The following is a 25,189-nucleotide window of genomic DNA, read 5'->3' as shown; positions in this document are numbered from 1 at the left end:
ATGTCTTATATGCCCAGTGTTGCCTCTCTGTCTTTGGAATTTTCATGGGATTATCTTGCCCATGTAAACTCCTCATGCACATGTCCTGAGGCTACTGGGTCGAGCCTGCTCTCCCGCCCCCTACTGGGGCAGCGGGCTGACAACACTAAGTGGGCACCCCCTTGCTCACTCTTAGCACACGCGCCTTTCTGCTCATTCTTCCGGTAAAAGCTTTGCGCTGGCTGTTCCCACTGTCCAGAACACTGTTCCCCCAGATACTCACATGGTTCATTTCTTGTTATTTAGCTCTCAGCTCAAGGCCATATTTGAAGGCTTCTTACCACCAACCAGTCACTGTGTTACATTCCCTTATGTTGTATTGAAGGGAGTTCTCCCATTTTTTAAACAGTATTTCTGAGATGTAATGACATTTAATCAAGTATACACATTTAAAATGTACAATTTGAGGGAGAACCTCCCTATTATTTACTAGTTGGGATGCTGCCTAATTCAAATGAAAAGTAGAATGTACAACTTGATAATTTTTGACATGTGGACACACCTGTGAAACCGTCACCCCAATGGAGACAGTGAATATGTATCCATCACCCTCAGTTTTCTCCTGTCCCTTTTTAGCCCTCCTTCCTGCCCCAGGCAACCACTGATCTGCTCCTGTCACTACAGAGTTGTTTGCATTTTCTAGAGTTTTATGTAAATGGAATCATACAATATGTACTCTTTCTCCATCTGACTCCTTTTACTCAGCTTGCTTATATTTGAGATTCACCCACGTGGTGCGTGTATCCGTGGTTCATTCCCTCTTACAGCCGAGTAGCATTTCATTGCATGAACGTTTATCTCTTCGCCCCCTGATGTACATTTGAGTTGTTTTTGGTTCAGAGCTTTAACAAATAAAGCTGCTATAAACACTCATGGACATGTCCCAGGTGAAAGATGCATTAGGAGTTGATCCTCTTGGGTCAATTACCTAGGATCGGAAGGGCCGGCTCATGTGGCAGTTAACTTTGATTGACTTTTTAAGAAGCTGCAGTCCACTTTCTAAAATGGTTGCACCATTGTCCATTTCCATCAGCAGAGTTTGAAAGTTCCGGTTCCTCCGTATCCTGTTCAGTGTTTTTTTTTTAAATATATTTTTATTGATTTCAGAGGGGGAGAGAGAGACAGAAACATCAATGATGAAAAAGAATCATTGACCTGCTGCCTCCTGCACGCCCCCTGTTGGGGATCGAACCTACAACCTGAGGAATGTGTCCTGACTGAGAATCAAACCATGACCTCCTGGTTCATAGGTCAATGCTCAGCCACTGAGCTACACTAGCTGGGCCTGATCAGTTGTTTTAATGAGCTGTCATAATAGGTGTGTAGTGGTATCTCATGGTTTTAATTGCATTTGATGACTAATGATGTTGCGCATATTTTAATTTTTTGTCATTCATGCATATTTTTGGTGAGGTGTCTGTTCCTTTATGTTATTTTATTTATGCTAATTATCAATATAATTTACATGCTTGTATACTGTCTTACCACCACTGCCCGTCAACACTGAAGTGCAGGCTCCAGAAGGGCTGAGACAGGACCTACTTGCCCCTGGGTCCCCAACACCTGGAATCCTGCCTGGTGCTTGATGGGCAGATACTCAGTAAACTTGAAAGAGTGGATGAATGAGTCTGATTTCTGGCTCCTGTCCTCTCTGACTCTGTGTGAGCCTGAGCAGGTTGCCCAATTCTCTGGCCCGTTTCCCAGCCTGAAAAATGGGATAGGCTGTCAAATTCAAAACCCCGAGGGCCCCCAGCTATAACATGGCCTAGGTTTCAGGCACATCCCCTCACTCTGCCCTCCAACCTTGGTGGACCAGGCCATGGCTCCCCAGATGTCCTTTCACTGTATGGACAGGACAGGGAGTGGCAGCTGGTCTGGACTGGAGCCTGGACCCCATCAGCCACCCTGCAGCATCTAATCAGGGGCATCAGCCACCCCCCAGCCCCAGGCCTGCTGCCTTGGCCTAAGGAGCCAGCATGCTGCCCCAGGGTTGTATAGACCCAGAGGGCTCCATACCCCTGCTTGACTAAGCCCAATCCCTCCCGTGCCTTTCATATACCACCAGAGCCCCAGGGCCCAAGAGCCTCCCCTCTGCTACTAGACCATGAGCCGTGAGGGTCTCTCATCCCACCTGGTAACCCAGCACTGGGCCAAGGGCTGGAGCTTAAGGAAGAAAGGAAGGGAAAAGCCCATGTTTCAGGAATAAGTCAAAGAAAACAGCCTGACCTGGCCACTCAACTCCTGGGTTCCAGCCCCTTCATCCCCACCCTGGTGTGTATCTTGGGAGGTCCCTTCCATGGTCAGGCCTCAGTTTCCCCATCATGCACTGAGGAGGAGGACATGGTGTCCCAGGGGCCTGTTCAGTGCTGACAACTGCCAGTATAGTCCCGCTGGAGTGGGAACGCCGAGGCAGCAGGGTGCAGGGCCTGCTCAGGTGAGGACAGAGAACACCCCCAGGTCAGGGTCAGGGCTCAGCCTGGCTGGAGAAAGGAGGCCAGGGAGGTGGCCCTTCGAGGAATGCCCAGGAAGCTGGACACCCACAGCCTGGCCCGTATGCCGAGAGAGCAGGCCAGGTGGGGCCTGGACCAGCTCCTGGAGCAGAGAAGAAGGATGGCTTCACCTCCTACTGCCTTGAGCCGAGGAAACACGCAGAGGCCTTGTCCAGGGAGGCCACACGGAGCAGACAGGAAGTGGGCAGGTGGCAACTCAGAACTAAAGAGGATTCCCTGGCCTGTGGAGCAGCTCCTGTGGCTGAGGGCTAGGGATGCTCTGCAAGGGCGAGGGGGGAGGGAGCAGAGACACGAAGCTGGTGGGGAGTGCCGAGAGGCGGGGAACCGGCAAAGAGACAGAGAGTCTGGAATTCTGGGGCAGTGAAGAGAAGGAAACACGGAGTGGGGAGCGCGAAGGAAGAGACGAAGATGGAGGGGCCTCCAATGAGAGAGGGGTGACAGATGAGGCCAATTTGGGAACCGCAGACTAAGCGGTGAGGTCCTGGGAGGGGAGGACGGGGAGCTGAAGGAGGCAGCGGTCAGCAGGGAGGAGAGCAGACGCGTCCACAGCGGCTCGCAGGGGAAGCAGGTGAGCAGGGCCCCGAGGGATGAAGGTGACGCCTCTGCAGCAAGCCATCCTTGTCATCTGGGAATGCGAGCCCCGAGGCACTCCAAAAATACTTCAAATAAATGTGCCACAACCATCAAAATATTGAAGCCATTGTTGTCACACTGCGGCTTAGTTGCTATGGAGGAACTCGGCTCCCATGGGAGACAGGAAATGAGCCCCAAATGGGCTGGTTGAGGGTTGGCATCAGGGAGAGGGTTCTCTGCCCAGAGCCCAGCATGAGGGAGGCTGGAGCCAGACAGCATCCCACCACCCAGCTGTGCTTCCCGAAAAACACCTGGACTGGGTATTCTCCATTTCCGGAGGCACAGAGCTAACAGGGAAACTGAGGCCCAGAGAAGGGAAAAGACTTGCCCAAGATCACAAACGAGGTAATGGCATGGGTAAGCCCATGTCCCGAGTGTGCTGCTCTGGGCCCAGATGTCTTCCCAGCACAGTGTGCTTCTCCTTCAAGACCCCATTTTGCCAGGCATTTCACAGTTGGCTCTGTCTCCGAAGGAAGTTAACCCCCCAGGTATGGCGACTTCCCAGAGTGGGCCAAGCCAGCCAGGTGAGAAGTGGGGACCCTCCTGGGCCAGAGAAGAGGCCCTTGTTCATTTCGCCCACTCGCACACAGCACCGGTGAGCACACCTGCGAGGGTGCTCTCTCCTGAATTCCAGACAGACGCCGCCTCCCGCTGGTCCTTACGCCTGCCCTCCAAGCCTTTGCTCGGGCCGATCCCTCTGCCTGAAGTGTCACCCCATTCGGTGCCCGCTTATCCAGTTTCTACAAGGCTGCTTATTCTTCCATCCCCGCTTACAGAATGCCCCCGGCTATGTCCTGTGTGCTGGCCATGCACTCAGCCCTGGGCACACACCTGACATCCTGCCCGCCATCGTCTCTCCTCTGAACGGCCGCAACAGGCTTCTAACAGGCCCCTACCTCCATCACCATTCCCCTGCCATCCCTGGGCTAACCCTATAAACCACTTACTGAATCTCAGGCAGCGTCATCTCTCCTCTTCCCCTGGCTCGCTGCCTCCCTGCCACGAGGACCCCCGTCAGTTCCTAGAAGGCCCCATCTTTCCTGCTTCAGCCCCATCATACCTACTGTGTCCTGGCTAGAGGCTCCTTGTCCCACTGCTCACCTGGCCTCCTCCTTCCCTCGGTTCTGCAGAGAGGATGTTAACGACCCCCCAGCCCTAACCGAGTTAGCTGCTCCTGTCATCACTCTGAATTAACAGCTGGTACTTTCTCCTCAGTGGCATTAGTCCCCATTCTGATTGCGTTTCCCTTTGTGAAACTGTCCAGTGTTTGCCTCTGCCACTAGACTGTAAGCTTGATGGGGGCATGACCATGCCTATGAGTTTCCCACAGTATGGGGAGCACCTGGCAGAGCTCCTGGGATATCCAAGGGACTCAGCAAGCATCTCAAAGAGTGAGTGAGTGAGTGAGTGAGTGAGTGAGCAAATGCTGAGCCCCAGCCCTCGGGGGCCCCCAGACTGGGTGAGTTTGAAGAGTGGAACTGAGTGTCTGAGTGGGGAGAGATACGAACCCCCAACAGAGATTCCTCCTTGGGGCTTCCAGAAAGATCAGCCAGCAATGATGGGAGGACGCGGTTCACTCACCTCTTGCATCAAAGAATTCATCATCCGAGCTCTCCACTGAGTCGCTGAGGACATTTCGAAGGTGCCAGGGGGCACCGCCGCCCGGGGTGGGGCCACCTGCCAAAGGGAACACACCTGTTAACCAAGCCTAAGGCCAGCGTGAAGGAGGTAAACCAGGATGGCCCTGGACCAAGGGCCCGTTGGCGTCCTGCATGTCCCTGCCCTCTCCCCGCGGTGCTCAGACCTCACAGAGCCCTCCCACCGCCGTGGTTCCAGGTCAGCCCATACCTTTCTGAGCTAGCGCAGCGGGGCGGCAACAAGTGTGCCCATCTTCTATGCCCTAAAACGGAGCAGGGGGCAGTTAGGAGAGGGTCAGGGTGACAGTGCATCAGGAAGCATAAGGTAACTTTCCCCGCGTTAACAAATGCTCTCAGCTGCTTAAGACAACAATGGCTGGTTTCTCACTCACACACACTGGTTGGAAGGGGCTTGTTCATGGTGGTCACCTGGTGATGCCATCGTCTCAAAAGGAGACCCCAAAGCCTGCTGAAGCCCGAGAGGAGAGCACACAAAGTCACCCCCAGTCGTAGATGCTCCTTCCCGCAGGAGGTGCAGTGCTGCGTGCATTTCATTGGCCGAAGCCAGTCACGTGGCCACGCCCAACTTCAGGAGAGGGAGGAGGGAGAAGCGGACCCCTGGTGAGCACCGGTCCCACCCACCACACACACCTGTGCAGGCCAGGCCAGGGCTGCAGCCTCGGGAGAGACATCCCCGCACTAATGAAGGGGCCTGAGCTTGAGCTCTGCCCCATCTCTGTCATGTGCAAGCCTGTCTCTTTCCAGACGGCAGCCTCGGTTTCCCCATCTATAGAAAACTGACAACAATCCTAAACTCGAACCATCAGAAACAGTGCATGTTTATAGCCTGAATCTCAGGAGGCCCCGTCATGGCAATTGCTATTGTTCTTGATATCTACAGAGGCCAGGGCATGGGCGGAGGGGTTCTCTGAGCAGGGAGGAGCAAGAGAATGTGGCCCCTTCCCTGAACTCTGCCCCAATCCCCTCCTGCCCCTGAACCAGGGAGGGGAAAGCCAGCGACAGAGCTGGAGAGAGGAGCCTCTCTCCCGCCCCCATTGTCTGCCCCCTCCACAGGCACTTGGGGACTCACATGCAACCAGCTGGTGCCCAGCACATCCGCGAACCTCTCCGCATGCTCTCTGGACACATGAAATACTGGGGATTGCAGATGGATTAAAATCTAATTGCAGAAAGTAAAGCCATAAACGTGTTGGAAGGAAATTGACCTGGTAATTTTCCTGAGGAAATCATTAGAGAAGTACACAAAGACGGAAGTACGCAGTTGATCGTCTCAGCGTTCTGGTAACAACAAAAAACTGGAAGAAATGCCGGAGGGGACTGGACGTCCGTTCAAATGCCGTCATAGGAGAGTTCTTGGCAACTCTTCGAAAAATGAAGTCGCCCCTTAGATATTGACATGGAAAGATGCCCACGGGGTCTGGTTAGGAGAAAAAGACTGCAGGCAGAGCCCAGAACCGTGGGTTCCTTCGGGCCTCACTTTTGAAAGACACACTCCTATCTGCACATCGAGGATCCGAGCAGCATGTTAGTTAAGAGCTCGGGCCCTGAGGTTGAAGGGGCCTGGATTCAGGCTCAGGCCTCGCCTCTTGGAAACTGTGATGTCAGGTAAGACCCTTCATCTCTCTGGGCCTCAGTGTCCTCAGCTATAAAGGGAGGCTAGCTCCTACCTGCCTCATGAGCCTGTGGTAAAGATTAACTAACAGGCCTCGAAGTGCTTAGCGCAGGGCCTAGCATACAGCAAGTGTTCTCAACAATAATTACTGTATAAACATACTTACAGATGCATTCACATGTCTGGAGGACATGCACCAAAAATGTCAATAGAGATTATCTCTACTGAGTAGAATTTGATTAGAAGAGGCAGGGGAAACTCCGTTTTTACACTGCACATGTAATTTTATATGATTATTGATTTTATGAATTCATCTTATGTTATCAATTCTAAGATGTACATTTTTCACACTTTATCATCTTTAAAATTGGGGTGCATCTTACATGATGGTGTGTCATAATTGAGTTGGCATTGTTTATTGTTTCTCAGGGATCTTATAACTGGTGCATCTTATAATTGACTAGAGGACCAGTGCATGAAATTCATACACAGGGTGTGTGTGTGTGTGTGTGTGTGTGTGTTTGTGTGTCCCTCAGCCCAGCCTGCACCCTCTCCAATCTGGGAACCCTTGAGGGATGTCTGACTGCCCGCTTAGGCCCAATCCCAGTACGGGCAGTTGGACATCCCTCTCATAATCTAGGACTGCTGGCTCCCAACAGCTTGCCTGCCAGCCTGATCACCCCCTAACCACTCCCCTGCCAGCCTGATCGATGCCTAACTGCTCCCCTGCCAGCCCGATTGCCCCTAATTGCCCTCCCCTGCCGGCCTGGTCACCCCCAACTGCTCTCCCCTGCAGGCCTGGTCCCCCCCAACTGGCCTCCCCTGCAGGCCTGGGTCCCCCCCAACTGTCCTCCCCTGCAGGCCTGACCCCCCCAACTGGCCTCCCCTGCAGGCCTGGTCCTTCCCAACTGCCCTCCCCTGCAGGCCATCTTGTGTCCACATGGGGGCAGCCATCTTGTGTGTTGGAGTGATGGTCAATTTGCATATTACCTCTTCATTATATAGGATTGTATCTTAGATGCAACGAAAAACATTGAAATCCCCAGGCACACAGCATATATCTTCCCTGAGGCTTCAGCCCTGGCCACCAAGTGCACATGTCCTCTCTCCAGAGAGACCTGGGCTTCTGTATCAGCAAAGCTCCTGCCTTGGTTTCCTCATATGTACAATGAAATCCTTGACAGAGACAGTCCCTTGAAATTTTTCAGCTCTGACTGATGTTTGAGGAGCCCATCTGGCACCATAAACAAGTGAGAGGTGGGCATCCCATCTCCCCACCACCTCTCCCGCCACAGCTACAGTTCACATTATGATGAAGTCCTTGGAGAACCTACTGCAGCTTCCGCTCACCACGCCCTGTCGCCCTGCAGCATGCCAGCACTGTTCCCCACCCTGAGCCCAGATCTCAGAACATAAACTGTTCCTGAAGCAAGAGGCCAGCCCAGGTCAGCCCAGGGCCTCGGTCCTCCTGCCTGTCCCTCCTGCCCCACCCACTGCAAGCTGCCAAAACCGCACCAGCTTGAACTCCATGGCTTGGAGCCAGGCAAAAGCATGTTCTGAGACACAGAAAAGGCAGAAGCCACAGGGAACACTGACCTCTGGGTGCAAAGCTGGGCCTTCCCCACACTCCCCATGAGGACCCTCTAAGCTTTTGGTTCTCACCCACCAGTGTGGACAGCTTGACAGGCTGGTCAGCAACTTCCTACCCCTGGGCCCTGGATTTGCTGGAAGGGAATTTGAGAATCCAGATGCACCATAACCGAGTATTTCTAATGTGGATATGGGACTGTTTCCCAAACGAACGTGGAAGAGGTCTGAGCTAGTGCAATTAGACAAGAACAAGAAATAATAAGTATACGTATATTGAAATAGAAAATAAAACTGCCTTTATTCTCAGGTGGCATGATAGTCTACATAGAAGATTAAAAAATCTACAACATCTATTTTAAAACCCCACTAAAACTAATCTTTGAGTATAGCAAGATCCCAAGATGCAAGATTGATAGGCAAAAGTCAGTTTCACTCCTATATCCCCAATGAACCATTAGAATTTGAAATTTAAAAACCAACACCATTTACAATAGCACACAAAAATCAACAAAGTGAAAAGGAATGTGAGATATAAATCAAATGTACGTGCAGGATTCTGTGACTCAAAAAATACAATCACTTAAATGTAACTTCTTTCTGAATTTACATTTATATGTTTTTTCAAGCAACAGATACTAAAGGTATAAAAGCTATCACACATTCTTTAACACACAAATATCCCTTGCTGTCCACATCTGCTCCATTCCTACGAATCTGGAGGATCAGGACAGTCCCATTATCCTCACCTACTTAGTTCCTGAGTGCTGGGTGGAGAGCAGCAAGAGCTGAAGTGGTGACAGGTTCATCTGAAGGCTCATCTGAGTCTATTTGGTCCCTGAGTTTGAAGAGCGAGGGTTTAGGGAGAAGTTCCTGGCTATGGTAACCCTCATACCTGTACAGTACACACTCCACCCACGAACAAAGTGGAGGACATTCCTGCCAACCTCCCCCTCACGAACAGCATGTGCGAGACAGAGCCTGAGGGAGAGAGGAGAGAAAGCTCGCCCCCCACCGCATCCATCTCTTCAGGCCATTGTCTCAGGCCACTGCAACACTGGGGCCTGGGTGCTGAGCTGGCCACCATGGGCGTCCCAGCGGGAGAACCGGGCAGGTGGAGGCTGCAGGCAGGCCAGTGCAGCTAGATCTGAAAGAGATGTTTGTCCGGCTAGAGGTTGGCAAAGAGGGAAGGGTTTTGGGGTGTCAAAGAAATCTGCCCATCACACAGGCGCTGTGTTAGGTTTGGGGAGTATTAGGGATAAAGTGGGGCCCTCACAAAGCATACATTCTGCAGGGGGGGGGGTGCTGGGGGAGGCAGACCTGGAGAAGGGAACCGCGAGGATCATTTCAGCAGTAGAAAGTGCTATGAAGAAGAGAAAACCTCTCCCTTCTTGTCTCCACCATGTTCTCCCTCCTCAAGCCTAAAGGGTAGGCCGGTGTGAACACGTGGGTCTGTACATCCGGGTGAGAAAGTCCGGGGCAGTCAGCCCCAGGCATCAAAACAACACTCACCTATTTGAGTTACAAATGCTGGACTAACACTGTGCCTCCTTTCCAATGACCAGTCACCTGATTATTGACTCTTCTTTGTGCTCAAAATCTGTATGTGAATTTCTTTCTTCAAAAGCACATTTTATCTTGTTTACTGCCATCCTCCTTGTTTTCAAAAGGCACTGGTTTTTATGTTATTTATTTATTTGTTGTTGTTAATCCTCACCCAAGGATATTTTTCCCATTGATTTTTTTTTAAGAGTGGAAGGGAGGGGCAAAGCGGGTGAGAGAGAGAGAGAGAAACGTTGATGTGAAAGATGTGAGAGACATGGATGGGTCACTTCCCACATGAGCCGGGCATCAAACCTGCAACTAGGCACGTGCCCTTGACCGAGAATCAAACCCGCAACCCTTCCATGCGTGGGCTGATGCCCTAACCACTGGGCACACGGGCCAGGGTAAAACGCACTGGTTTTTAAACATATCCTATAAGTTTCTTTAAATGTGCTACCAGTCCCTCCCTCCTCTCAGGCAGGGGCTGCCCGAAACCACCTCTGGAAAGTGGGTGCCTGGGGGCACCTCGGCTGCCTGCCCTTGTGTAGAGAAGAGCCTGGGCAAAGGGATGCTGCCAGGAAGCAGCCGGGCCCTGGCTTCTGGGCGGGAGATGCTCCCTCCAGCTCTCCCTCCGGCTCTCCCTCCAGCTCTCCCTCCAGCTCTCCCTCCAGCTTGCAGATTTTTTCGCAAACGGCAAAGGTCGCATTTCAAAAAAGGAAAAACAGCGATGGACAGAACATCTTGGGAGGAGTGTGAGCGGGAGACCTTTCTGAGAAGTGTCAGAGGAGTGGAGGCTTGAATGAGAAGGAGCCAGACGTACTAAGTGCTAGTGTGTGTGTGTGTGTGTGTGTGTGTGTGTGTGTGCGCGCGTGTGTGTGTGTGTGCATGTATGCTCCTGCACACACGTACAGGCTGGACAGGCAGGGGCGTGCATGAGAGCCTTCGGGAAGGAGGAACTGCAGGGCAGCGCTGCACGGGTGGGGTGGGGGGCTTGGCCCTCCGAGGGGCTGGAGGCTGTGATGGAGAGGCAGGCAGACAGAAGAGGAGGTGGGAGCGGAAATGGCGCCAGAGGGTGGCCTGTTGTGGATGGGAGCTCAGAACAGGCGGCTGCTAAGGTTCCAAGCCTCACCCAGCATCTATCCCCCACACACTTCAGGAGGAAGGGACACAGATGCCCCAGAGGGTCAGGAAGTCTCCCGCGGGGCAGGGCTCGGACAAGGTCAGGTGTGCTAAAGGCCACACACAGTCTTGACCGTCAGGAAAGGTGGGCACCGTGATTCCAACACAGAGAGGGTGAAGGCCAGAAGCTCGGTCCCCTGAGCAGCTCCCTGCCCTGCACCTCTCTGCAGAGCCTGCGTCCAATACGTGGTCCCAAGAGGAACAGGGCCAAGAAGTGTTTTTGGCAAAAGAGTGAATTAATAAAGATGGTCTGATGAGGACATCTACTCCGCTAGCTGCTTCACAGGTATGACCCGTCCTAACCAAGCCCTGTGGAGTAGCTAGCACGACTCCCCAGCTTACAGCTAAGGGAAGGAAGCCTCGGAGATGGGAAGGAAGTCCTTTGCTCAAGGTCGTAAGGCTAGGAAGTGATGGAGGCAGGATTTGAACCCAGGTCCATCAGGCTCCAGGGTCTGAGCTCAGGACCACATGCTGGGTGCTCTGTGTCAGTGCTCAGGGCAGGTCCCAGGTATCCTTCTCTCTCTTGGCCAAAATAACTCTCCACCTGCTGGTGGCCAGCTTGGCAAGGGGCTGGAGGACCCTGGCTGTTCTCGGGGCCCTAGCCCTGGGGGTCAGCTGTCCCAGTTCTACAACCATCTGCCTACCAGGTCTGCAAATCCGTGTCTGGGTATCCTTGCATCTGTGTGAAAATCTAGATGTGTGTCCACATTCGTTGGCAAGTATTGTAGCAGGATAGTAAGAAGCTAGGAAAATCCCTGGGCAGGTGGAATGGGAAACTGAGGCAAGAAAATCAAACAAGGCCAAGCAGTTTGGGTAGCTTGCAGCCAGCTTGTGAGTTGCAAGACCTTATCTTCCCCAACCAAGGACACTGAGAGCAAATGGTTTATACCTCTCCTCCCTACCCAGAGAATACAAAGCTTAAATCACCCTGGCCTGGAAAATAGAGAACAAAGACCCAATTAGTGCCATGTGTGCCAACTAAACCCAAGGACAGATGAGTTGGGGAACAAATAACAAAAACCCCATTAATGCCAGACAAACCTAAGATAACAGTAAAACAGACCAAAGAGTAATGCAAAACTCCCCTATATACTCATTTTAATGCATCAACATATTTAAAAATGCACCTGGAAAGCTAATGAATGCACCTGGAAAGCTACTGAAACCCTTCCCTAAGATTCTCACCTGCAGGAAAAATAAGGAGGAGGAGGAGGAGGAGGAGGAGGAGGAGGAGGAGGAGGAGGAGGAGGAGGAGGAGGAGGAAGGAGGAAGGAGGAGGAAGGAGGAGGAAAAGGAGGAGGAAGGAGGAAAGAGGAGGAAGGAGGAAGAGGAGGAGGAGGATGAAGGAGAGGAGGAAGAGGAAGAAGAAGGAGGGAGGAGGAAGAGGAGGGAGGAGGAGGGAGGAGGAGGAAGAGGAAGATGAATAAGGAGGAAGGAGGAGGGAGGAGGAAGGAGGAGGAAGAGAAAGAGGAAGAAGGAGGAGGAAGGAAAAGGGAGGAGGAAGGAGGAAGAGAAGGAGGAGGAAGAGGAGGAGGAGGAGGAGGAAGGAGGAGGAGGAGGAAGGAGGAGGTAAGAGGAAGGGAAGGAGGAGAAGGAGGAAGGAGGAGGAAGAAGGAGGAGGAGGAGGAAGGAGGAGGAGGAAGGAGGAGGAGGACAGAGGAGGAGGAAGGAGGAGGTAAGAGAAAGGAGGAGGAGAAGGTGGAGGAGGATGAAGGAGGAGGAAGAAGGAGGAGGAGGAGGAAGGAGGAGGAGGAGGCCCTCAGGAGAGAAACTCAATGAAGGCTCACTCAGCATGCCCAATCCCCTTCCAAGCACGAATTTTTTTTATTTCTAAGGGTCCGCAGGAAACTTGCAGCCAGGGGAGCGCTGGGCAGTGGCACCTTGACCCGGGCTCACCCCCTGATCCTGTCTCCAAGGCCCCTGTTCCTCTGACTTCCCAGTGAGCTAGCAGCAGCCCGGCAGTGGCTCACTTCTTTCCTGTCACGTTTCTAGGGAGACAAAGCACCCGCCTAGGCTCTCCCCTGTTGTTTCTTCTACCCTAAGCCCTTCCTTTGTTTCCCTGTCCCAGCTTTAATAAACATACGCTCCACCCATCTGCACTCATGTTGTGAAATCTTTCCTGCACAAAGTCAAGGGCGCACACACTGCAGGCCGGCCTGAGGCAGACCTGCTCCGGGTTGGCCCCTGTCCAATAACAGTGTGAGCGTCCTCAACTAGCTACACCCCCTTCCAAAGCCCATCCCTGAGACACATCCATTTACTCTCTCCCTTATGCCCCTCTCTTTTACACACACACACACACACACACACACACACACACACACACACAATCAGCTCCCAGCCATAGGTGAAAATTTAGCAGAAAAGTGAGAACAGGGGCTTTGGAGCAACACAAACCTGGGTTCAATGCTACCACTTACAAGTGTATGACCTGAAGCAAATTAAGCTCTCTGAGCCTCACTTTTCTCATCTGTAAAATGGGTATCGTAATCTTACCTCACTGTTAGGAGATTTAAGATCATCCATTATCATGCCCAGCACTGCCTGGCACTTGGGAGACGGGGGCCTCATGGGCTGAAGGGCTTCCAGCAGCCTCCGGGGTCCTCCCCAAGGCTACAGAGTTCCTTCTGCATCTTCAAAGGCTCAGCCTACACCCTCCCGCACACTGTCCTTCTGTCCCACCTTCACGCCCACACTTATTGAAAACTCTAAATCAGGATAAAAGAGAAAGGGGCCTATCCCAACCCTGCCCCAGCAATCCAGAGAGAAACAAGGATGCTTCGCCACCCACGATGCCTGGATCTCCCCACAGAGCTCCAAGCTGGGCCAACCCCTCCTCTCCTGGTCTGTCTACCCACTGCCTGCAGGTCCAGTGCGGTCCTGTCACAGACCTAGGTCTCCCCAGAATGGGTGCAGCCAGAGGCCCTGACTCAGATCGTCCGCTGCACACACCCAACTTCCCCACTTCAACCCTGGTTCTCGGGGACACGGGAATAGGCAGACGGACAGATGGACAGAGCCTGCTGTGCATGCTCTGCCCTATACCAGGACCCCGAGCCCCAGCCTGAGGGCCAGCACCCCACCAGAAGGAAGCCCCACCTGCCCTCAGGAGCCGGGTCTGAGGGGAACACTGTTTCACGGTGAGAAAAGCCAGGGAGTGCGGGATGTGGGTGTGGCCAGCTCTTCCTGGGCCAGACCTTGGACTGGATGGTGCCGAGCGGAAGGAGTTGGGGACAGAGCTGAACTGGATCCGTGCCCGTCCCTGGGGTGCAGCCTTGAGCCCAGCCCTGTACCACCCTGCATGGAGCACAGGATGGACAGCGCAGCCTGAGCCCTGGGCTGAATGCCACACACACACCCCCCCCCCGCCCACCCTGGGTCTAGATGGCACCTCCCTGAGGCACCCCCCTGCAGGCTGGGGGCCAGGAGGCCTTCCTGGAGGAGGGGTGAGCTGAGCCTCAAGGGAGGGTGAGCAGGGTTAGCCAGGCTGGGGCAGGAGGGAGGGAGGACACAGGTCAAAGCAACCAGGCCACTTCCAGGAGAAGCTGGATCTAGAACTTTCTCCTCCAGAGTAAGGTCCGGCTCATCAGAACAGGGAGGGGACATGGTGTCTGCTGTGACAGCCACAGCCCTGAGGTGCCAATCCCCAGAGCTCCAGGGAGCCACAGGCGCCTCTGAATGGGTCAAGGTTGGGTGCCCACGCTGGGCCTGCCTCCCGTGACTGTGGCCACAGCGTGCCCAGCCCTGGGAGGCTGCATCTGAAACCAGGGCCTGGCCCGGTGGTGGGGTCCAAGCAGACTGTGCCTCAGGGGAGGTCAGGGGTGAGGGAAAGTGCTTGGCTGCTCGGATGAGTCTCATCCAGGGGGCCCCCATCTCTCTCTCTGTCACACACAGCCACACACACACACACACACACACACAGCCTCACACATACACACAGCCACGCACACACATACACACAGAGCCACACACACAGCCTCACACATACACACAGTCACACACACATACACATACACACAGAGGCTCACACACACAGCCTCACACACACACACACAGCCTCACACATACAACCTCACATACACACACACACACAGCTTCTCACACACACACAGCCTCACATACACACACACAGCCTCACACACACACACACAGCCTCACACATACACACATACAACCTCACACACACACACACACACACACACACACACACAGCCTCACAAGGCACATCTAGGTGACACTTCCCTGCTCTCTGTCCTGGCCCGGGGTCCCACATGCAGGATGTAGAGTGTGACATGCGTAGTCTGCCTGAGGCCCTCCTCTCTGCCCTCCTCTGGGAGCCTGGCCTTCCTGCTCTCTCACATGAACCACCGCCCCCTCCCACTCCCACTTGAGGCCGGTTCAAATCCCAGCTCGGCCACTTATCAGCTGATGATCTTGGTAAGTGTCACTGTCCACCACTCCGTGCCTCAGTTTCCTCCTCTGTGAAATGGGAGTAATAACAGCACTTACACAGGGTTGCAATGAGCATGAAGTGACTGAGTACTTGGGAAAGGTCTAGCATAATGCCTGGCGCTCAGTGCTAAGAGGGGTTTGTTAAATGACATAATCGTGCTTACCCACAGGCCTTTCTCTGGTCCTTTCCTATGTGGAGTCTCCCAAGGGTGATGCCCCTCTCCTCCGGAGGCCCTGGAATGGGAGCCCCGAGGGCAAAACAGGTGCTGCCTTCTCTCGCTGAAGCTGCCCTGATGCCCATGAGGTGCTCCTGCTGCCTGGCTGGTCCCCTCCCCCAGCACAGCTTCCCGGGGCTGAGTCTCACCTGCCCCCCAAACCTTGAGCTACATCCCAAAACATCCTTTGTCTGTGCTCACCAGAGCACCTATCCCCAGATTGGGTCCAGGCCTGCCTGCCCCATTGAGCTGTGGGTTTCCTCCTGGCAGGTAAGAACCGCTCCAGGCCCCAGCCTCTCCCGGTCCAGGGACGGGCGCAAAGCGAGCTGCTGTTATGCCAGCATGGCCCAGCACGGGCCAGACCGCAGGAGGCCTCCCAGGGAAGTGTCCCGTAGAGCAGGTCCCCAGGCCCCCTCTCGGGGTCAGGATGAGTGTGGGAACCAGACCCATCCAGGGCCAACCAGCCCATGCTGAGGGGCTGCGGGGCCACCCAGGGAGGGAGGAGAGGCCCGGAGATGCTGCTTCTAGAAAAAGGCATTATTGAAGGAAACCAGTGCTGGTTGGGGGTTGGTTGCTATAGAAACACGTCCTAACTATCTCCCAAACTGCTGTATGCGCCACTGATGAGCTTGTGCTAGGCTGTTTCAGGGGACATGCCAGGAGTCCCAGGAGGGCCTGTCTGCTGGGGTTCCCAGCACCTGGAGCCCAGACCCTGAAGGGCCCGGAAGGAATCCAGCTTCTGGGGCAACCAGGCAGCTCCATCGGCCCCGCGGTGGACTCAGGACTGAGGCTGAGTCTCTGGACTGCAGAATTATCCTGGGATTGGCCACAGCCCCAACCTTGAGCTGGCCACAGATCAAGTCACAGGCATGATCCCCGGACAAGCTGAGACCCAGCTGCAGATCAGGCCACAGCCCCAATCTCAAACCAAGCTAGGAAGTGAATCAGACCCAGCCGCAGATTCACAGCCCACCAAGCAATGACTCCAGCCCGACCCTGGCCTTAAAACTGCACGAGGCGCCATCAAGGGGCCTAGCCGATCACTTCAAGGATGTTTTCAGGGCCAGCACTAAATCCCGCACAGCACTTCCCACCACTGCCAGGGATCTGCGTGGCCTTCACTTCTTACTGTCTCCACAACAGCCCAAGTGAGGTCAGTACAGAAGGGCCGTGATCCCTGTTCGCAGATGAGAAAAGGGAAGCTGGGAGCAGGAAACTGACCTGCCCACTGTCGGCTCTTGTTCCCGGGGTGGGCTGAGGGGGATGAGAATCCGGCCCCCCAGCAGGACACAGTTGGCCAAGTCAGTTGCCTTGGAAAAGATGTGCTTTTTGAAGACCTGCTGGTATCTCATAAATATGGCATTTAAATACCCATTAATTACCTTATTGAGGAACTAATTAGTGATTAATAGCTTTGGCTATCTATTGTACTTTCATTTGCTCTGCCAACTCGGCTCCCAACAGTTCTGAGTTACTTGGAACAAGTCTCCCAAGCCCCAGATGTCCCCTCTCTGTCCCTCCAGACTCTTGCTCCAGAAGGGAGACACTTTCTCCTCCCACAGCATCTGCCACCGATGGCTCTGCCACCTGCAGGCTCCTCAGGAGGGCAGCTGGGGGCAGGGAGGGGGCCCCAAAAGAGGGGACAGAGAGCCCCCCTCAGCATCCACAGGAAGGCACTCCTTCCAATCAACCCAGGACACCTTTGGGGAGTGGGGAGGGTGGCTAGGGACCCAGGCACCCAACCAGGGTATGTGGGGGCCTGGTTGGGGGTCACAGATTCCATGGAGGATGCTGGGGGCGCTTTCTGAGACCCCCACCTCAGTGAGTGAGCCAGCTCTCTGGTAAGGGCACCGAAGGCTACCGTGAGCCTGAAGCAAGCAGCCCTCCCCCAGCCAGGACCTAGGTGGCTCCCGTGGGCCATTCCTACCACCTGCCACTCCAGGCGGCTATTAAGCAAAGATGGGGCCTCGGTTGCCTCTATCCCCAGGCTCTCCATTTGGTGCCAAATCCCAGCTCGGGGAATTGAGAATTGCCAGCCGGGAGGGACCCCAGAGGCGGGGCTGCATAATGCTCTCCCGGCTGCTTCACTGTACAAGAAGGAAACAAACAGGCAGCCAGGGATAAACACCACCCCCACCCCCCACCCCCCACCGGGCAGTAACAGGAGAGCCGAAAATAGCTTTTTTACCACCGGGGATGATTCCAGGGTTGCTCAGCTGGGACCAGCCTCAGGGGAGGCAGGAGGCGGGAAGTGGGGGTGGGGAGAGAGAAGGAAGCCCCAGGAGGAGCCAGTCCAGAAAAGGTCAGAGGTGTGCGAGTGATGGGCGGCCCAGACGCTCCACGCCTCCCACAGACAGACTCCCGAGAGCTCCCAGCTCGGTGCGCACACCTAGGTCTCGCCAGAGGAGTCAGGAGTGCAGGGCGGGATGTGCTCAGCAAACACGGGGCGCCGAGCAAACAGGGCATCCGCGGCAGCCGCTCAGAAGAGGTCTCTCCTCCGCCAGAACTCAGCGCCCCTCCCAGACCCAGCCTGGCGCGTTTCTATTTTTGCTTTCAACCCTTGTTTGGCATCCCCAGCTAACAGTCGGCTACTTCCCCTCCCTCCAGAAGAACGGGTCATCCGGGAAGGAGAAGCGCCTCCTCGCTGGCCTCCCCGCCCCAGGTCTGCAAATAAACAGGCTGCCCCTCACAGAAGGTGATGCCCAGACCCCCCGGTGCACCTTCCCCTGGCAGAGCGCCATCTGTGCCCTCGCCTGCTCCTCGGCGCTGGAGAAGAGCCTCACCGAGACGCCTAGAAAGACCGCGTGCCACCCGAGAACTCTGGTTTCCAGATGCAAAGGCACCTGCTCCCTGCCTACCCTGCCCACACACAGTGACCTCACCCCCCACGGCCACAATTCACCAGCAGCGAATTCACCCCACAGACAGGCCTGAGCCCCAGCCCCTACATGCCACCCAAGTCTTGAACCAAGCCCTGATGTGGCCACACAGGCTCTCAGCCTGGCCCCAGCCTGAGCCAGGGCCCTATTCCCAAGCGAACCCCGGAGAGAGCCCGGAGGAAGCAGGGTGGGGCCCCGCTGCAGGGACCAGCGCCCACCGGGAGCCACTGACGGGCAGCAGGCTCCCCACTCCGCCACCCCTCCACACATGACCTCCACGGGGGCTGGTGGCCACGCAGCTGCGCAGGCCTTCGCAGGCAAAGGGCCCTGGAGGTGGCGTTACCTCCGGAGTGACTCACTAAGGCTCCCATTCCTTTGTGAAAGGGGGTGCAATTTAGCATTTTCTTTCTCCTTAAAAAAAAAAAAAAAAAGAATTTTAGAAGCAAGAGTGTAGAGAGATTTGAGAGAGTGGGTGGGGAGCTCAGATCTTATTTGGTTTCTACACTCACTTGTTACGCATTGTCTCCTGCCCCCTCCTACCCCTAGCCCTTCCCTGGAGGCTCTGACACCCCTTCCATGTGGCTCCTTCGGGAGATGTGGTGATGGGCAGGGGCCTGGGCCCAGGAGGCAGGTGGTCTCTATGTCCAAGCCTTCAGCCCCGAATTGTTCCCCATCTCCCACCACCGTTCTGGGAGGGTCTTGTGGGGCTAGAGAGAGGAGGTGAGGCCCCTGGAGGCACAGTAAAGCCAGCAGGGAGGGAAGCCAAAAAAGAGGGAACAGTATATCAGAGCCAGAGCTGACTTAAAGCTCATTCAGACTCCCCAACTCTTTCCCTCCCCTCCCCCTTTACAGATGAGAAAACTGAGGCCCGGAGGAGCAGTTCAAGGTCAACCAGTGACAGAGCGGGATCTCTTCTCTGTTGCACAATTTACTTCTTAGAAATGCTGACCCCAAGAGTAGAAGAGACCTAAGTGCTGATTCCCGCTTTGCCTCTAACTTTGTGTGTGATTCCAGACCCAGACACTTAACCCTTCTGGGCCTCAGTTTTCTGATCCATAAAATGGGAATAACATCTGCCCTACCTTAAAGAGCTGCTGTTGATCCATTGGACAGGAGAGCACGTTGAGGACTGCTGCCAAAAAAAGATCCATATTGTTCTCAGGATGCTAATCCCTGTCCTGGTCCTCCCTCTCACAAGCCCGGATCCCAGAGAATTCCTGTGGGTAGTTCGGCCCTACCAGGAAGTTCCTAGTCCTCAGAGCCTCACTGGTCTCTGGGAGGTCACACTCTTGGTCCTTGAAGACCCCAGAGAAGGACACTTGGCCTTTCTGGCCTCGGTCTCCCACCCTGCACGGTGACCAGGGGGACTGGAAGGCCTCCCAGCCTCTTTCAGCCATGAACTGTCACAGTAGACTAAGGTAGGGGAGAAAACACCACACCTTCTGGCCAGTACAACACAGACACAGCCCCGACCAGGGGGGTCTAGCCCTGTCCTCACTCTCTGTTTCCTCCACCGGATTCCCAGCCCCCAGGCAGGCCGCAAGGGCCTTCATTCCATAGGGACAGGGGATTCTGGGCTCAGGGCCACATGCTTGAGGTGGGGCTGCTGTTGGAGCTGCGCTGTCCTTGACTCATGCAATCACACCACAGCCAGGGCTGAGGCCACAAAGGGTCTCAAGCTGGGGCCTGTTGTGGCCTGCGGGTCTGCAGGGACAGGTGACTCAGCCAGGAACAGACCTGCCCAGCTCCAGCCCCCCCGGGTCTGCCGGGACAAAGGCTTCCTGGAGGCAGATTGTAGAGAGGCCTTGAGTCGGGACAGTGGCATCCAATGTGGCCTCAGCCTTCCCCCTGGCACCGGAGCAGGTGAACGTATAATCTTGCAGAGCATGATGCCCTTCCCAAGATGCAATCCCGACACCCTGGGCCTGAGAGTCCTGCCTCCGTCCCCTGGCACCTGCCCAGTGTCCTGAGCAGCCTGGTGCTGGTCCCTTTCCCAGCGTCCAAGCACCCCCTCCTCTGAGACACTGGGCCACTCCCCCTCCCCCAAACCAAGGTGCAGGGGGCCCAGGAGGAGCTCTGGCTTCGGGTGGTGAGAGGGCAGCTGACTCAGCGAAGCAAGGTCCAAACTGAGACCCCGGAAAGGCAGGTTTTAGGCCCAGCTCTGCCACCACCTTCCTCTGTGGCCTCAGTGTCCCCCTGTTGACAAGGGTTTGGAAAATGGGCATCTGGACGCATCCTCCAGCTGTGCCACTGTAGGATCAGTATTTTTTTTTTTTTTTACTGGAATTACTGGGTTCCAAATACTCCAGCCCGCTGGCTCCTCCCCTCAAAACAGAGGCCAGCACCTGGGAGCAAACTGGTTCCTCCAGCCTGGAAGGCCCAGCCCTGCAGCCCCAGCCCGGCCTCTCCCCGCGGTCCTGTCCCAGCTTGAGAGGTTCCAAGACCCTCTTGGCTGCCCCCTCTATTCCTGCTTGGCCAGGGGCCTCCCACTTACCCTGCTCCTGGGCTGGCAGATACCCTGCCAGCCTGCTGGGGTGTAGAGGGAGGGCCCCAGGGGCATAGAGAGGAAGGGAGGGGCAGCGAGGCTGGCAGGAAGCAGAACAAACCTTTCCCAGCCTGGGAGAGCCTCTCCCCGCCCTCCCAGAAGCCCTCAGGTAGCAGCCAAAGGGACCTGTGGAAACACCCAAATCTCACTGCCTTGCTTCTGTCTTCGATGCTCCCCAGAGTTCCTTCCAGCCATCTGCACCCCTGTAGGAACCCACCAGCCCAGCCAGACAGATTTCGGCACCCTGGGGCATCTCCGGCCCACGCATGCCATTCCCACCGGCAGCAGTGCCTCCACACTTAACCTCTGTCCCATTGCAACCTCCTCGCCTTTGTTCGAGTCCCACCTGGAAGCCTGCCCCTCGTCACCTTCCTGTGCAAACTCTGCTGGTCTTTGAGGCCCAACTCCTAAGAAATCCCGCCTCTCCATCCCACGCCACATTGGCCTCCTCTGTGTCCGCACTGCACTGAGGCCTGCCCATCGGGACCTCTTACTGCAAGTCACCATTTCCTAAATGGACCTCCTAGGTCCTCCCCGACCCCTGGCCCCACCTCCCTGCAGCAGCCTTTCATCCCTAAGGTGGGCCCCTCTGCCCCTTTGTCCCAAACCCAGAGCAGAGCACCGTCAGGGCAAGGACCAGGGCAAGGGCTCCCCTTTCCTCCCTTTTCCTCTCAAGACTGAGCGGGCACCAGAAGATCCTGGTCCGTGTGACTGAACCCCCCCCCCCCCCAGAGGTCGGGAGCTAGAAATAGCCCGTTTGGGATTCACCCTCCACGACTGATCCAGTCCTGCCTGGGGCCTGATTCTCTGGTCCCCGGGACCTCCAGGCGCGTGGCAGTGCTTTCACTGCCCCCCTTCAGCTCGAGCCTGGCACAGGTGACACGGCCATGGCTGGCTGCTCAGGCGGTGCCCGGTGCGAGTCTGAGGATGCCACTCACCAGACTACCTTGCGATGACCCTGGCGTCACCCCCTGGGGTGGTCCTCGGGCCCAAACCCCTCAGTAGGTGGTCCCTGGCCAGGTTTTAGAGGCAACACCTCACAAATGATGAAGGTTCCCCTCACTCCCAGGCCAGGTGCCCACAGCCTCCGCCCCTGGCCTTCAGCCCCCCTTGGTTCTCATGGCATCTGTCCCCAGAGTGAAGGCCTGAGCACTTCGGACCATCCCTCTGTCCCTGCGAGGAAGATGGTCCTGAATAGCCATCCCTCTCTGTGTTACACCCCTTCCTTGGCCTCAGTTTCTCTCTCGCCGTAAAGTGAGGGACTTGAGCTCCTGTCTCCAAGGACTCGCTCTGTCCTGACGCTCACCCGTCTCTTCTCAGGGACTCTGCCAGTGGGGGAGAGGTCACCCCCGTACACCCATGGCTGCGTGCTGCCCTCAATTCAGTGGGTTTAGGAGCCTAAAGAAGAGGGGCATTTGCAACATGCAAAGTGGCCTGGAAGAGCTGAGGAAAGGAGTAATCCTGTTTGGCTGGGGTCAAGCCCACAAGGCTGCTATGGGTGGCAGCTGCGCATGGACAGTTCGATCCACAGAGGAGGGGAGTTTGTGCCGCCCCGAGGGAAAGGGCCAAGCGTGAAATTGCAGCACAAGAGATAAACTGCTTGATGCTCAGAGCAGGGCCATTTTTCCCACCTGTCACTGGAACACATTCCCACGGACTCTCAGCCGGGGGACCAAAGGCAGAGGGACTGAGACAGCACCCCCCTTCCAGGAGGGGTGACCTATCCGGACACCGATGGAGAAATCCCGCCACTTAGAGCCCTGAGAGTCCAACAGAGCTGGTCTTAGTCGGGCTCTGCGCAGACCCTCTGGGCCACCTTCATTCAGCCATTTCTCTGAGTGTCTATTTCCAGATGTTTTTGAGAGGGGAGGGTAACATTTCCTGTTACACCACCCGGTGCATAGGACAAGCACTACGTATTAACAGCTATTGTGATGGCAGTGCCCAGGCAGGTGATCTGTGCCCAGGGGTGGGCACTTACGTGCACACACATGCCCACATAGAGCAGAGGCGGTAGGCAGACACACACCCTGTCTTGTGCCCTTTGGGAGGAGTGAAGTTGGGTAAGGACCCAGCTCAGTGGGGGAAGGAGAGAGAGAACCTTTTCCAGCCCCAATGGTGTCATCTCACTGTGCCTCCCCCAGGGGGGAGGAGGGAGGGAAGTGAGAAAGGGGGTGTTTAAATGTGTTCCCTTCTTGCTGTGTCTCACACAACCTGCCCCACCCCAACAGGACTCCTGGGGGACAGAATGGGAATCTATTCTCAGGCAGCTAAATCATACACCCCGGTGGTATTCAGGGGAGATGTGAACCCAGTCCAGGGTCTGGGCCAGCATTTGCGGGGTGCAGTGGATTTACACACAGCCCGGTGGTATGCACGCTGAGTATGTATACACATGAATTCACACATTCATGCATTCCATCACTTTCATCACTTACGGGTAGAGTGGTGGGGTTTGTGCCAGGCCAATGCCTAGTCCCAGGGGATGGCATGGCACCTGCCAACGTCACAGGTTTGGGTATGAGTTCATGGCAGATCTATTCACACATGCCAGCCTCACCAGCCAGCCCTGCTGAGACCCGGCTTGCTGCCCCCACGTACGGCCAGCCCTTTGGGCTTTCTTCGACCTGAGCCTCCCAGGGCACCAGCGGGGAGTGTGCAAAGAGGGGCAGAGTCTGGTCCTCATCCCATCCCCAGTGCCAGCTCGGGACCTGGCACACAGCAGATGTTGGTGAATGAACGTCTGGCTGAATGAGTGAACGAATGACTAACGCCCACTTCCCCACACCGCAGGCTACACTGCTTGAGTTGGAGGGAGGGCAGCGCCCCGCAGGACCCCAGAAGAGGTCGCACCTTCAGACCTGCGCACCTGAGGCTCTGCCTCCCCGGGTCCCATGGGGGGAGGGGGCGGGACGGTCCCTAGGATGCGGCGTGGGGCAACCCTCCTTGCCAAGAAGAAACCTTGGTCTCCTGCCTGAGCTGGGGGCGGGGGACTGTCGCGTCCTGGATATAGCGAGTGGCAGGACGTGGGGGGCGCCCCGGTTTGGGGAGCATGGGATGGAGCGGCGGCCGCGGGACAGCCCCTCGGCCCCCGCGCCCGGGCTGGCCGGGTCTCCAGAAGGTGGTAAGGGCGCCCACCGCCTGGCTGGACAGGGCGCAGCAGCCCTGGCCCTTTACAGCGGGGCCGTGGCGAGGGGGACGTGGTGTCCCACGAGGTGACTGTGGGCACAGGAAGGACGCGGGGCGCGCCGAGCCCCTTCTGCACGCGCCGGGGTCTGGCCTCGCCGCCGCCCCCTGCGCCCTCGGGAACCAACGCCCACCTGCGCGAGCGGTTCACCTGGACCCGCAGCCCCCCCTCGGGCCGCGCGGGTCCCTCCCCCGAGCCACGGCCCTGCCCTCCGGCGCCCGCCCGCCCTCACCTGCACGGCCCGCCTTGGCCATGTCCCGGGCGGCGGGCTCCGCTGAGCTGCCCGGCTCCTCGCGGTTCCCGGGCTGGGCCCCCGGCTCCGAGCCGCCTCCGGCCCGAGTGGACTCCGAGCGCCGCGCCCCGCGCCCCCACCCCGCGCGCTCCGCTGCCGCCACCGCAGCCGCCGCCTCCCCGCTCCCTCCCGCTCCCTTAAAGGCGCCGAGCGGCCGCCGCGCCGGCCCCCCGCCGCCGGGGAGGGACTAACGAGCAAGGCGCCCTACCCGCCCCCGCGGGCCCGCACCCGCCCGGCCGCGGCCGCCGCTCCAGCCCGCTCCGCTCCGGTCGCAGCGCGCGGCCACCCAGCCCCGGGCGGGTGCAGAGACGCGCAGAGACCGCGCGAGAGACACGAGATACTGCGGACCAGACAGAGAGGGGGACGGGGACGGGGACGGGGAGGCAGGGGCGCTGAGACACTGCGCTGGAGACACCTCCCTGGGGCCGAGCCGCGGCGGGGAGAGGAATTCAGAGAAAAAAATTCAGAGACTAGAAACACAGCGCCTGGCACCGGAGAGTGACTGAGGCAGCAGAGATGAGGAGAAAGGAAGGAAGAAGGGGCTCAGGGCGGCTCCCACGAAGCCAAGAAGGAGGTGGCTCCAGAGATCAGAGACAAGGGAGGGACCTTCAGCAGCCCCCTCCAGAACTCTGGTCATCTCTAGGGTCCGACCTAGTCTCAGAGGGGAAGAGGCTCCCACGCCCTTAACTGTAAAGGAACACGCACAACACATGCAAATCCCCGAGCGACCCCACCCAGGCGGGAGCCGAGCTTTGCAGAGGCCAGTAGCCCAGCTGTGAGCAGTACCCCCTCCACCTCCCGCACCTGGGGTGCAGGCGTTTTGGTGAACAGGCCATGGTGGAGCCCGGGGAGATTT

The 25,189-nt window shown here is 56.4% G+C and overlaps 1 protein-coding gene across 1 annotated transcript in view; it reads right to left on the bottom strand.

Moving 5' to 3' along the window:
• The window catches only part of PITPNM3 (PITPNM family member 3), a 90,284-nt gene extending 65,920 nt beyond the window's left edge, over positions 1-24,364 (bottom strand). The window contains exons 1-2 of the mRNA XM_079798971.1: positions 24,274-24,364; positions 4,764-4,859 (exon numbers count right to left, since the gene is read on the bottom strand). Coding sequence (XP_079655097.1) covers positions 4,764-4,859; positions 24,274-24,295 — 118 coding nt within the window. The 5' untranslated portion in view covers positions 24,296-24,364. The remainder of the gene's footprint in view (positions 1-4,763; positions 4,860-24,273) is intronic.
• Between the last annotated feature and the right edge of the window lie 825 nt (positions 24,365-25,189).

This window comes from Cnephaeus nilssonii (assembly GCF_951640355.1).
Source record: "Cnephaeus nilssonii genome assembly, chromosome: 19".
Classification (NCBI taxonomy): Eukaryota; Metazoa; Chordata; class Mammalia; order Chiroptera; family Vespertilionidae; genus Cnephaeus; species Cnephaeus nilssonii.
Note: the sequence above shows the minus strand (reverse complement) of the source record. Positions and strands in the feature narration are given on the sequence as shown.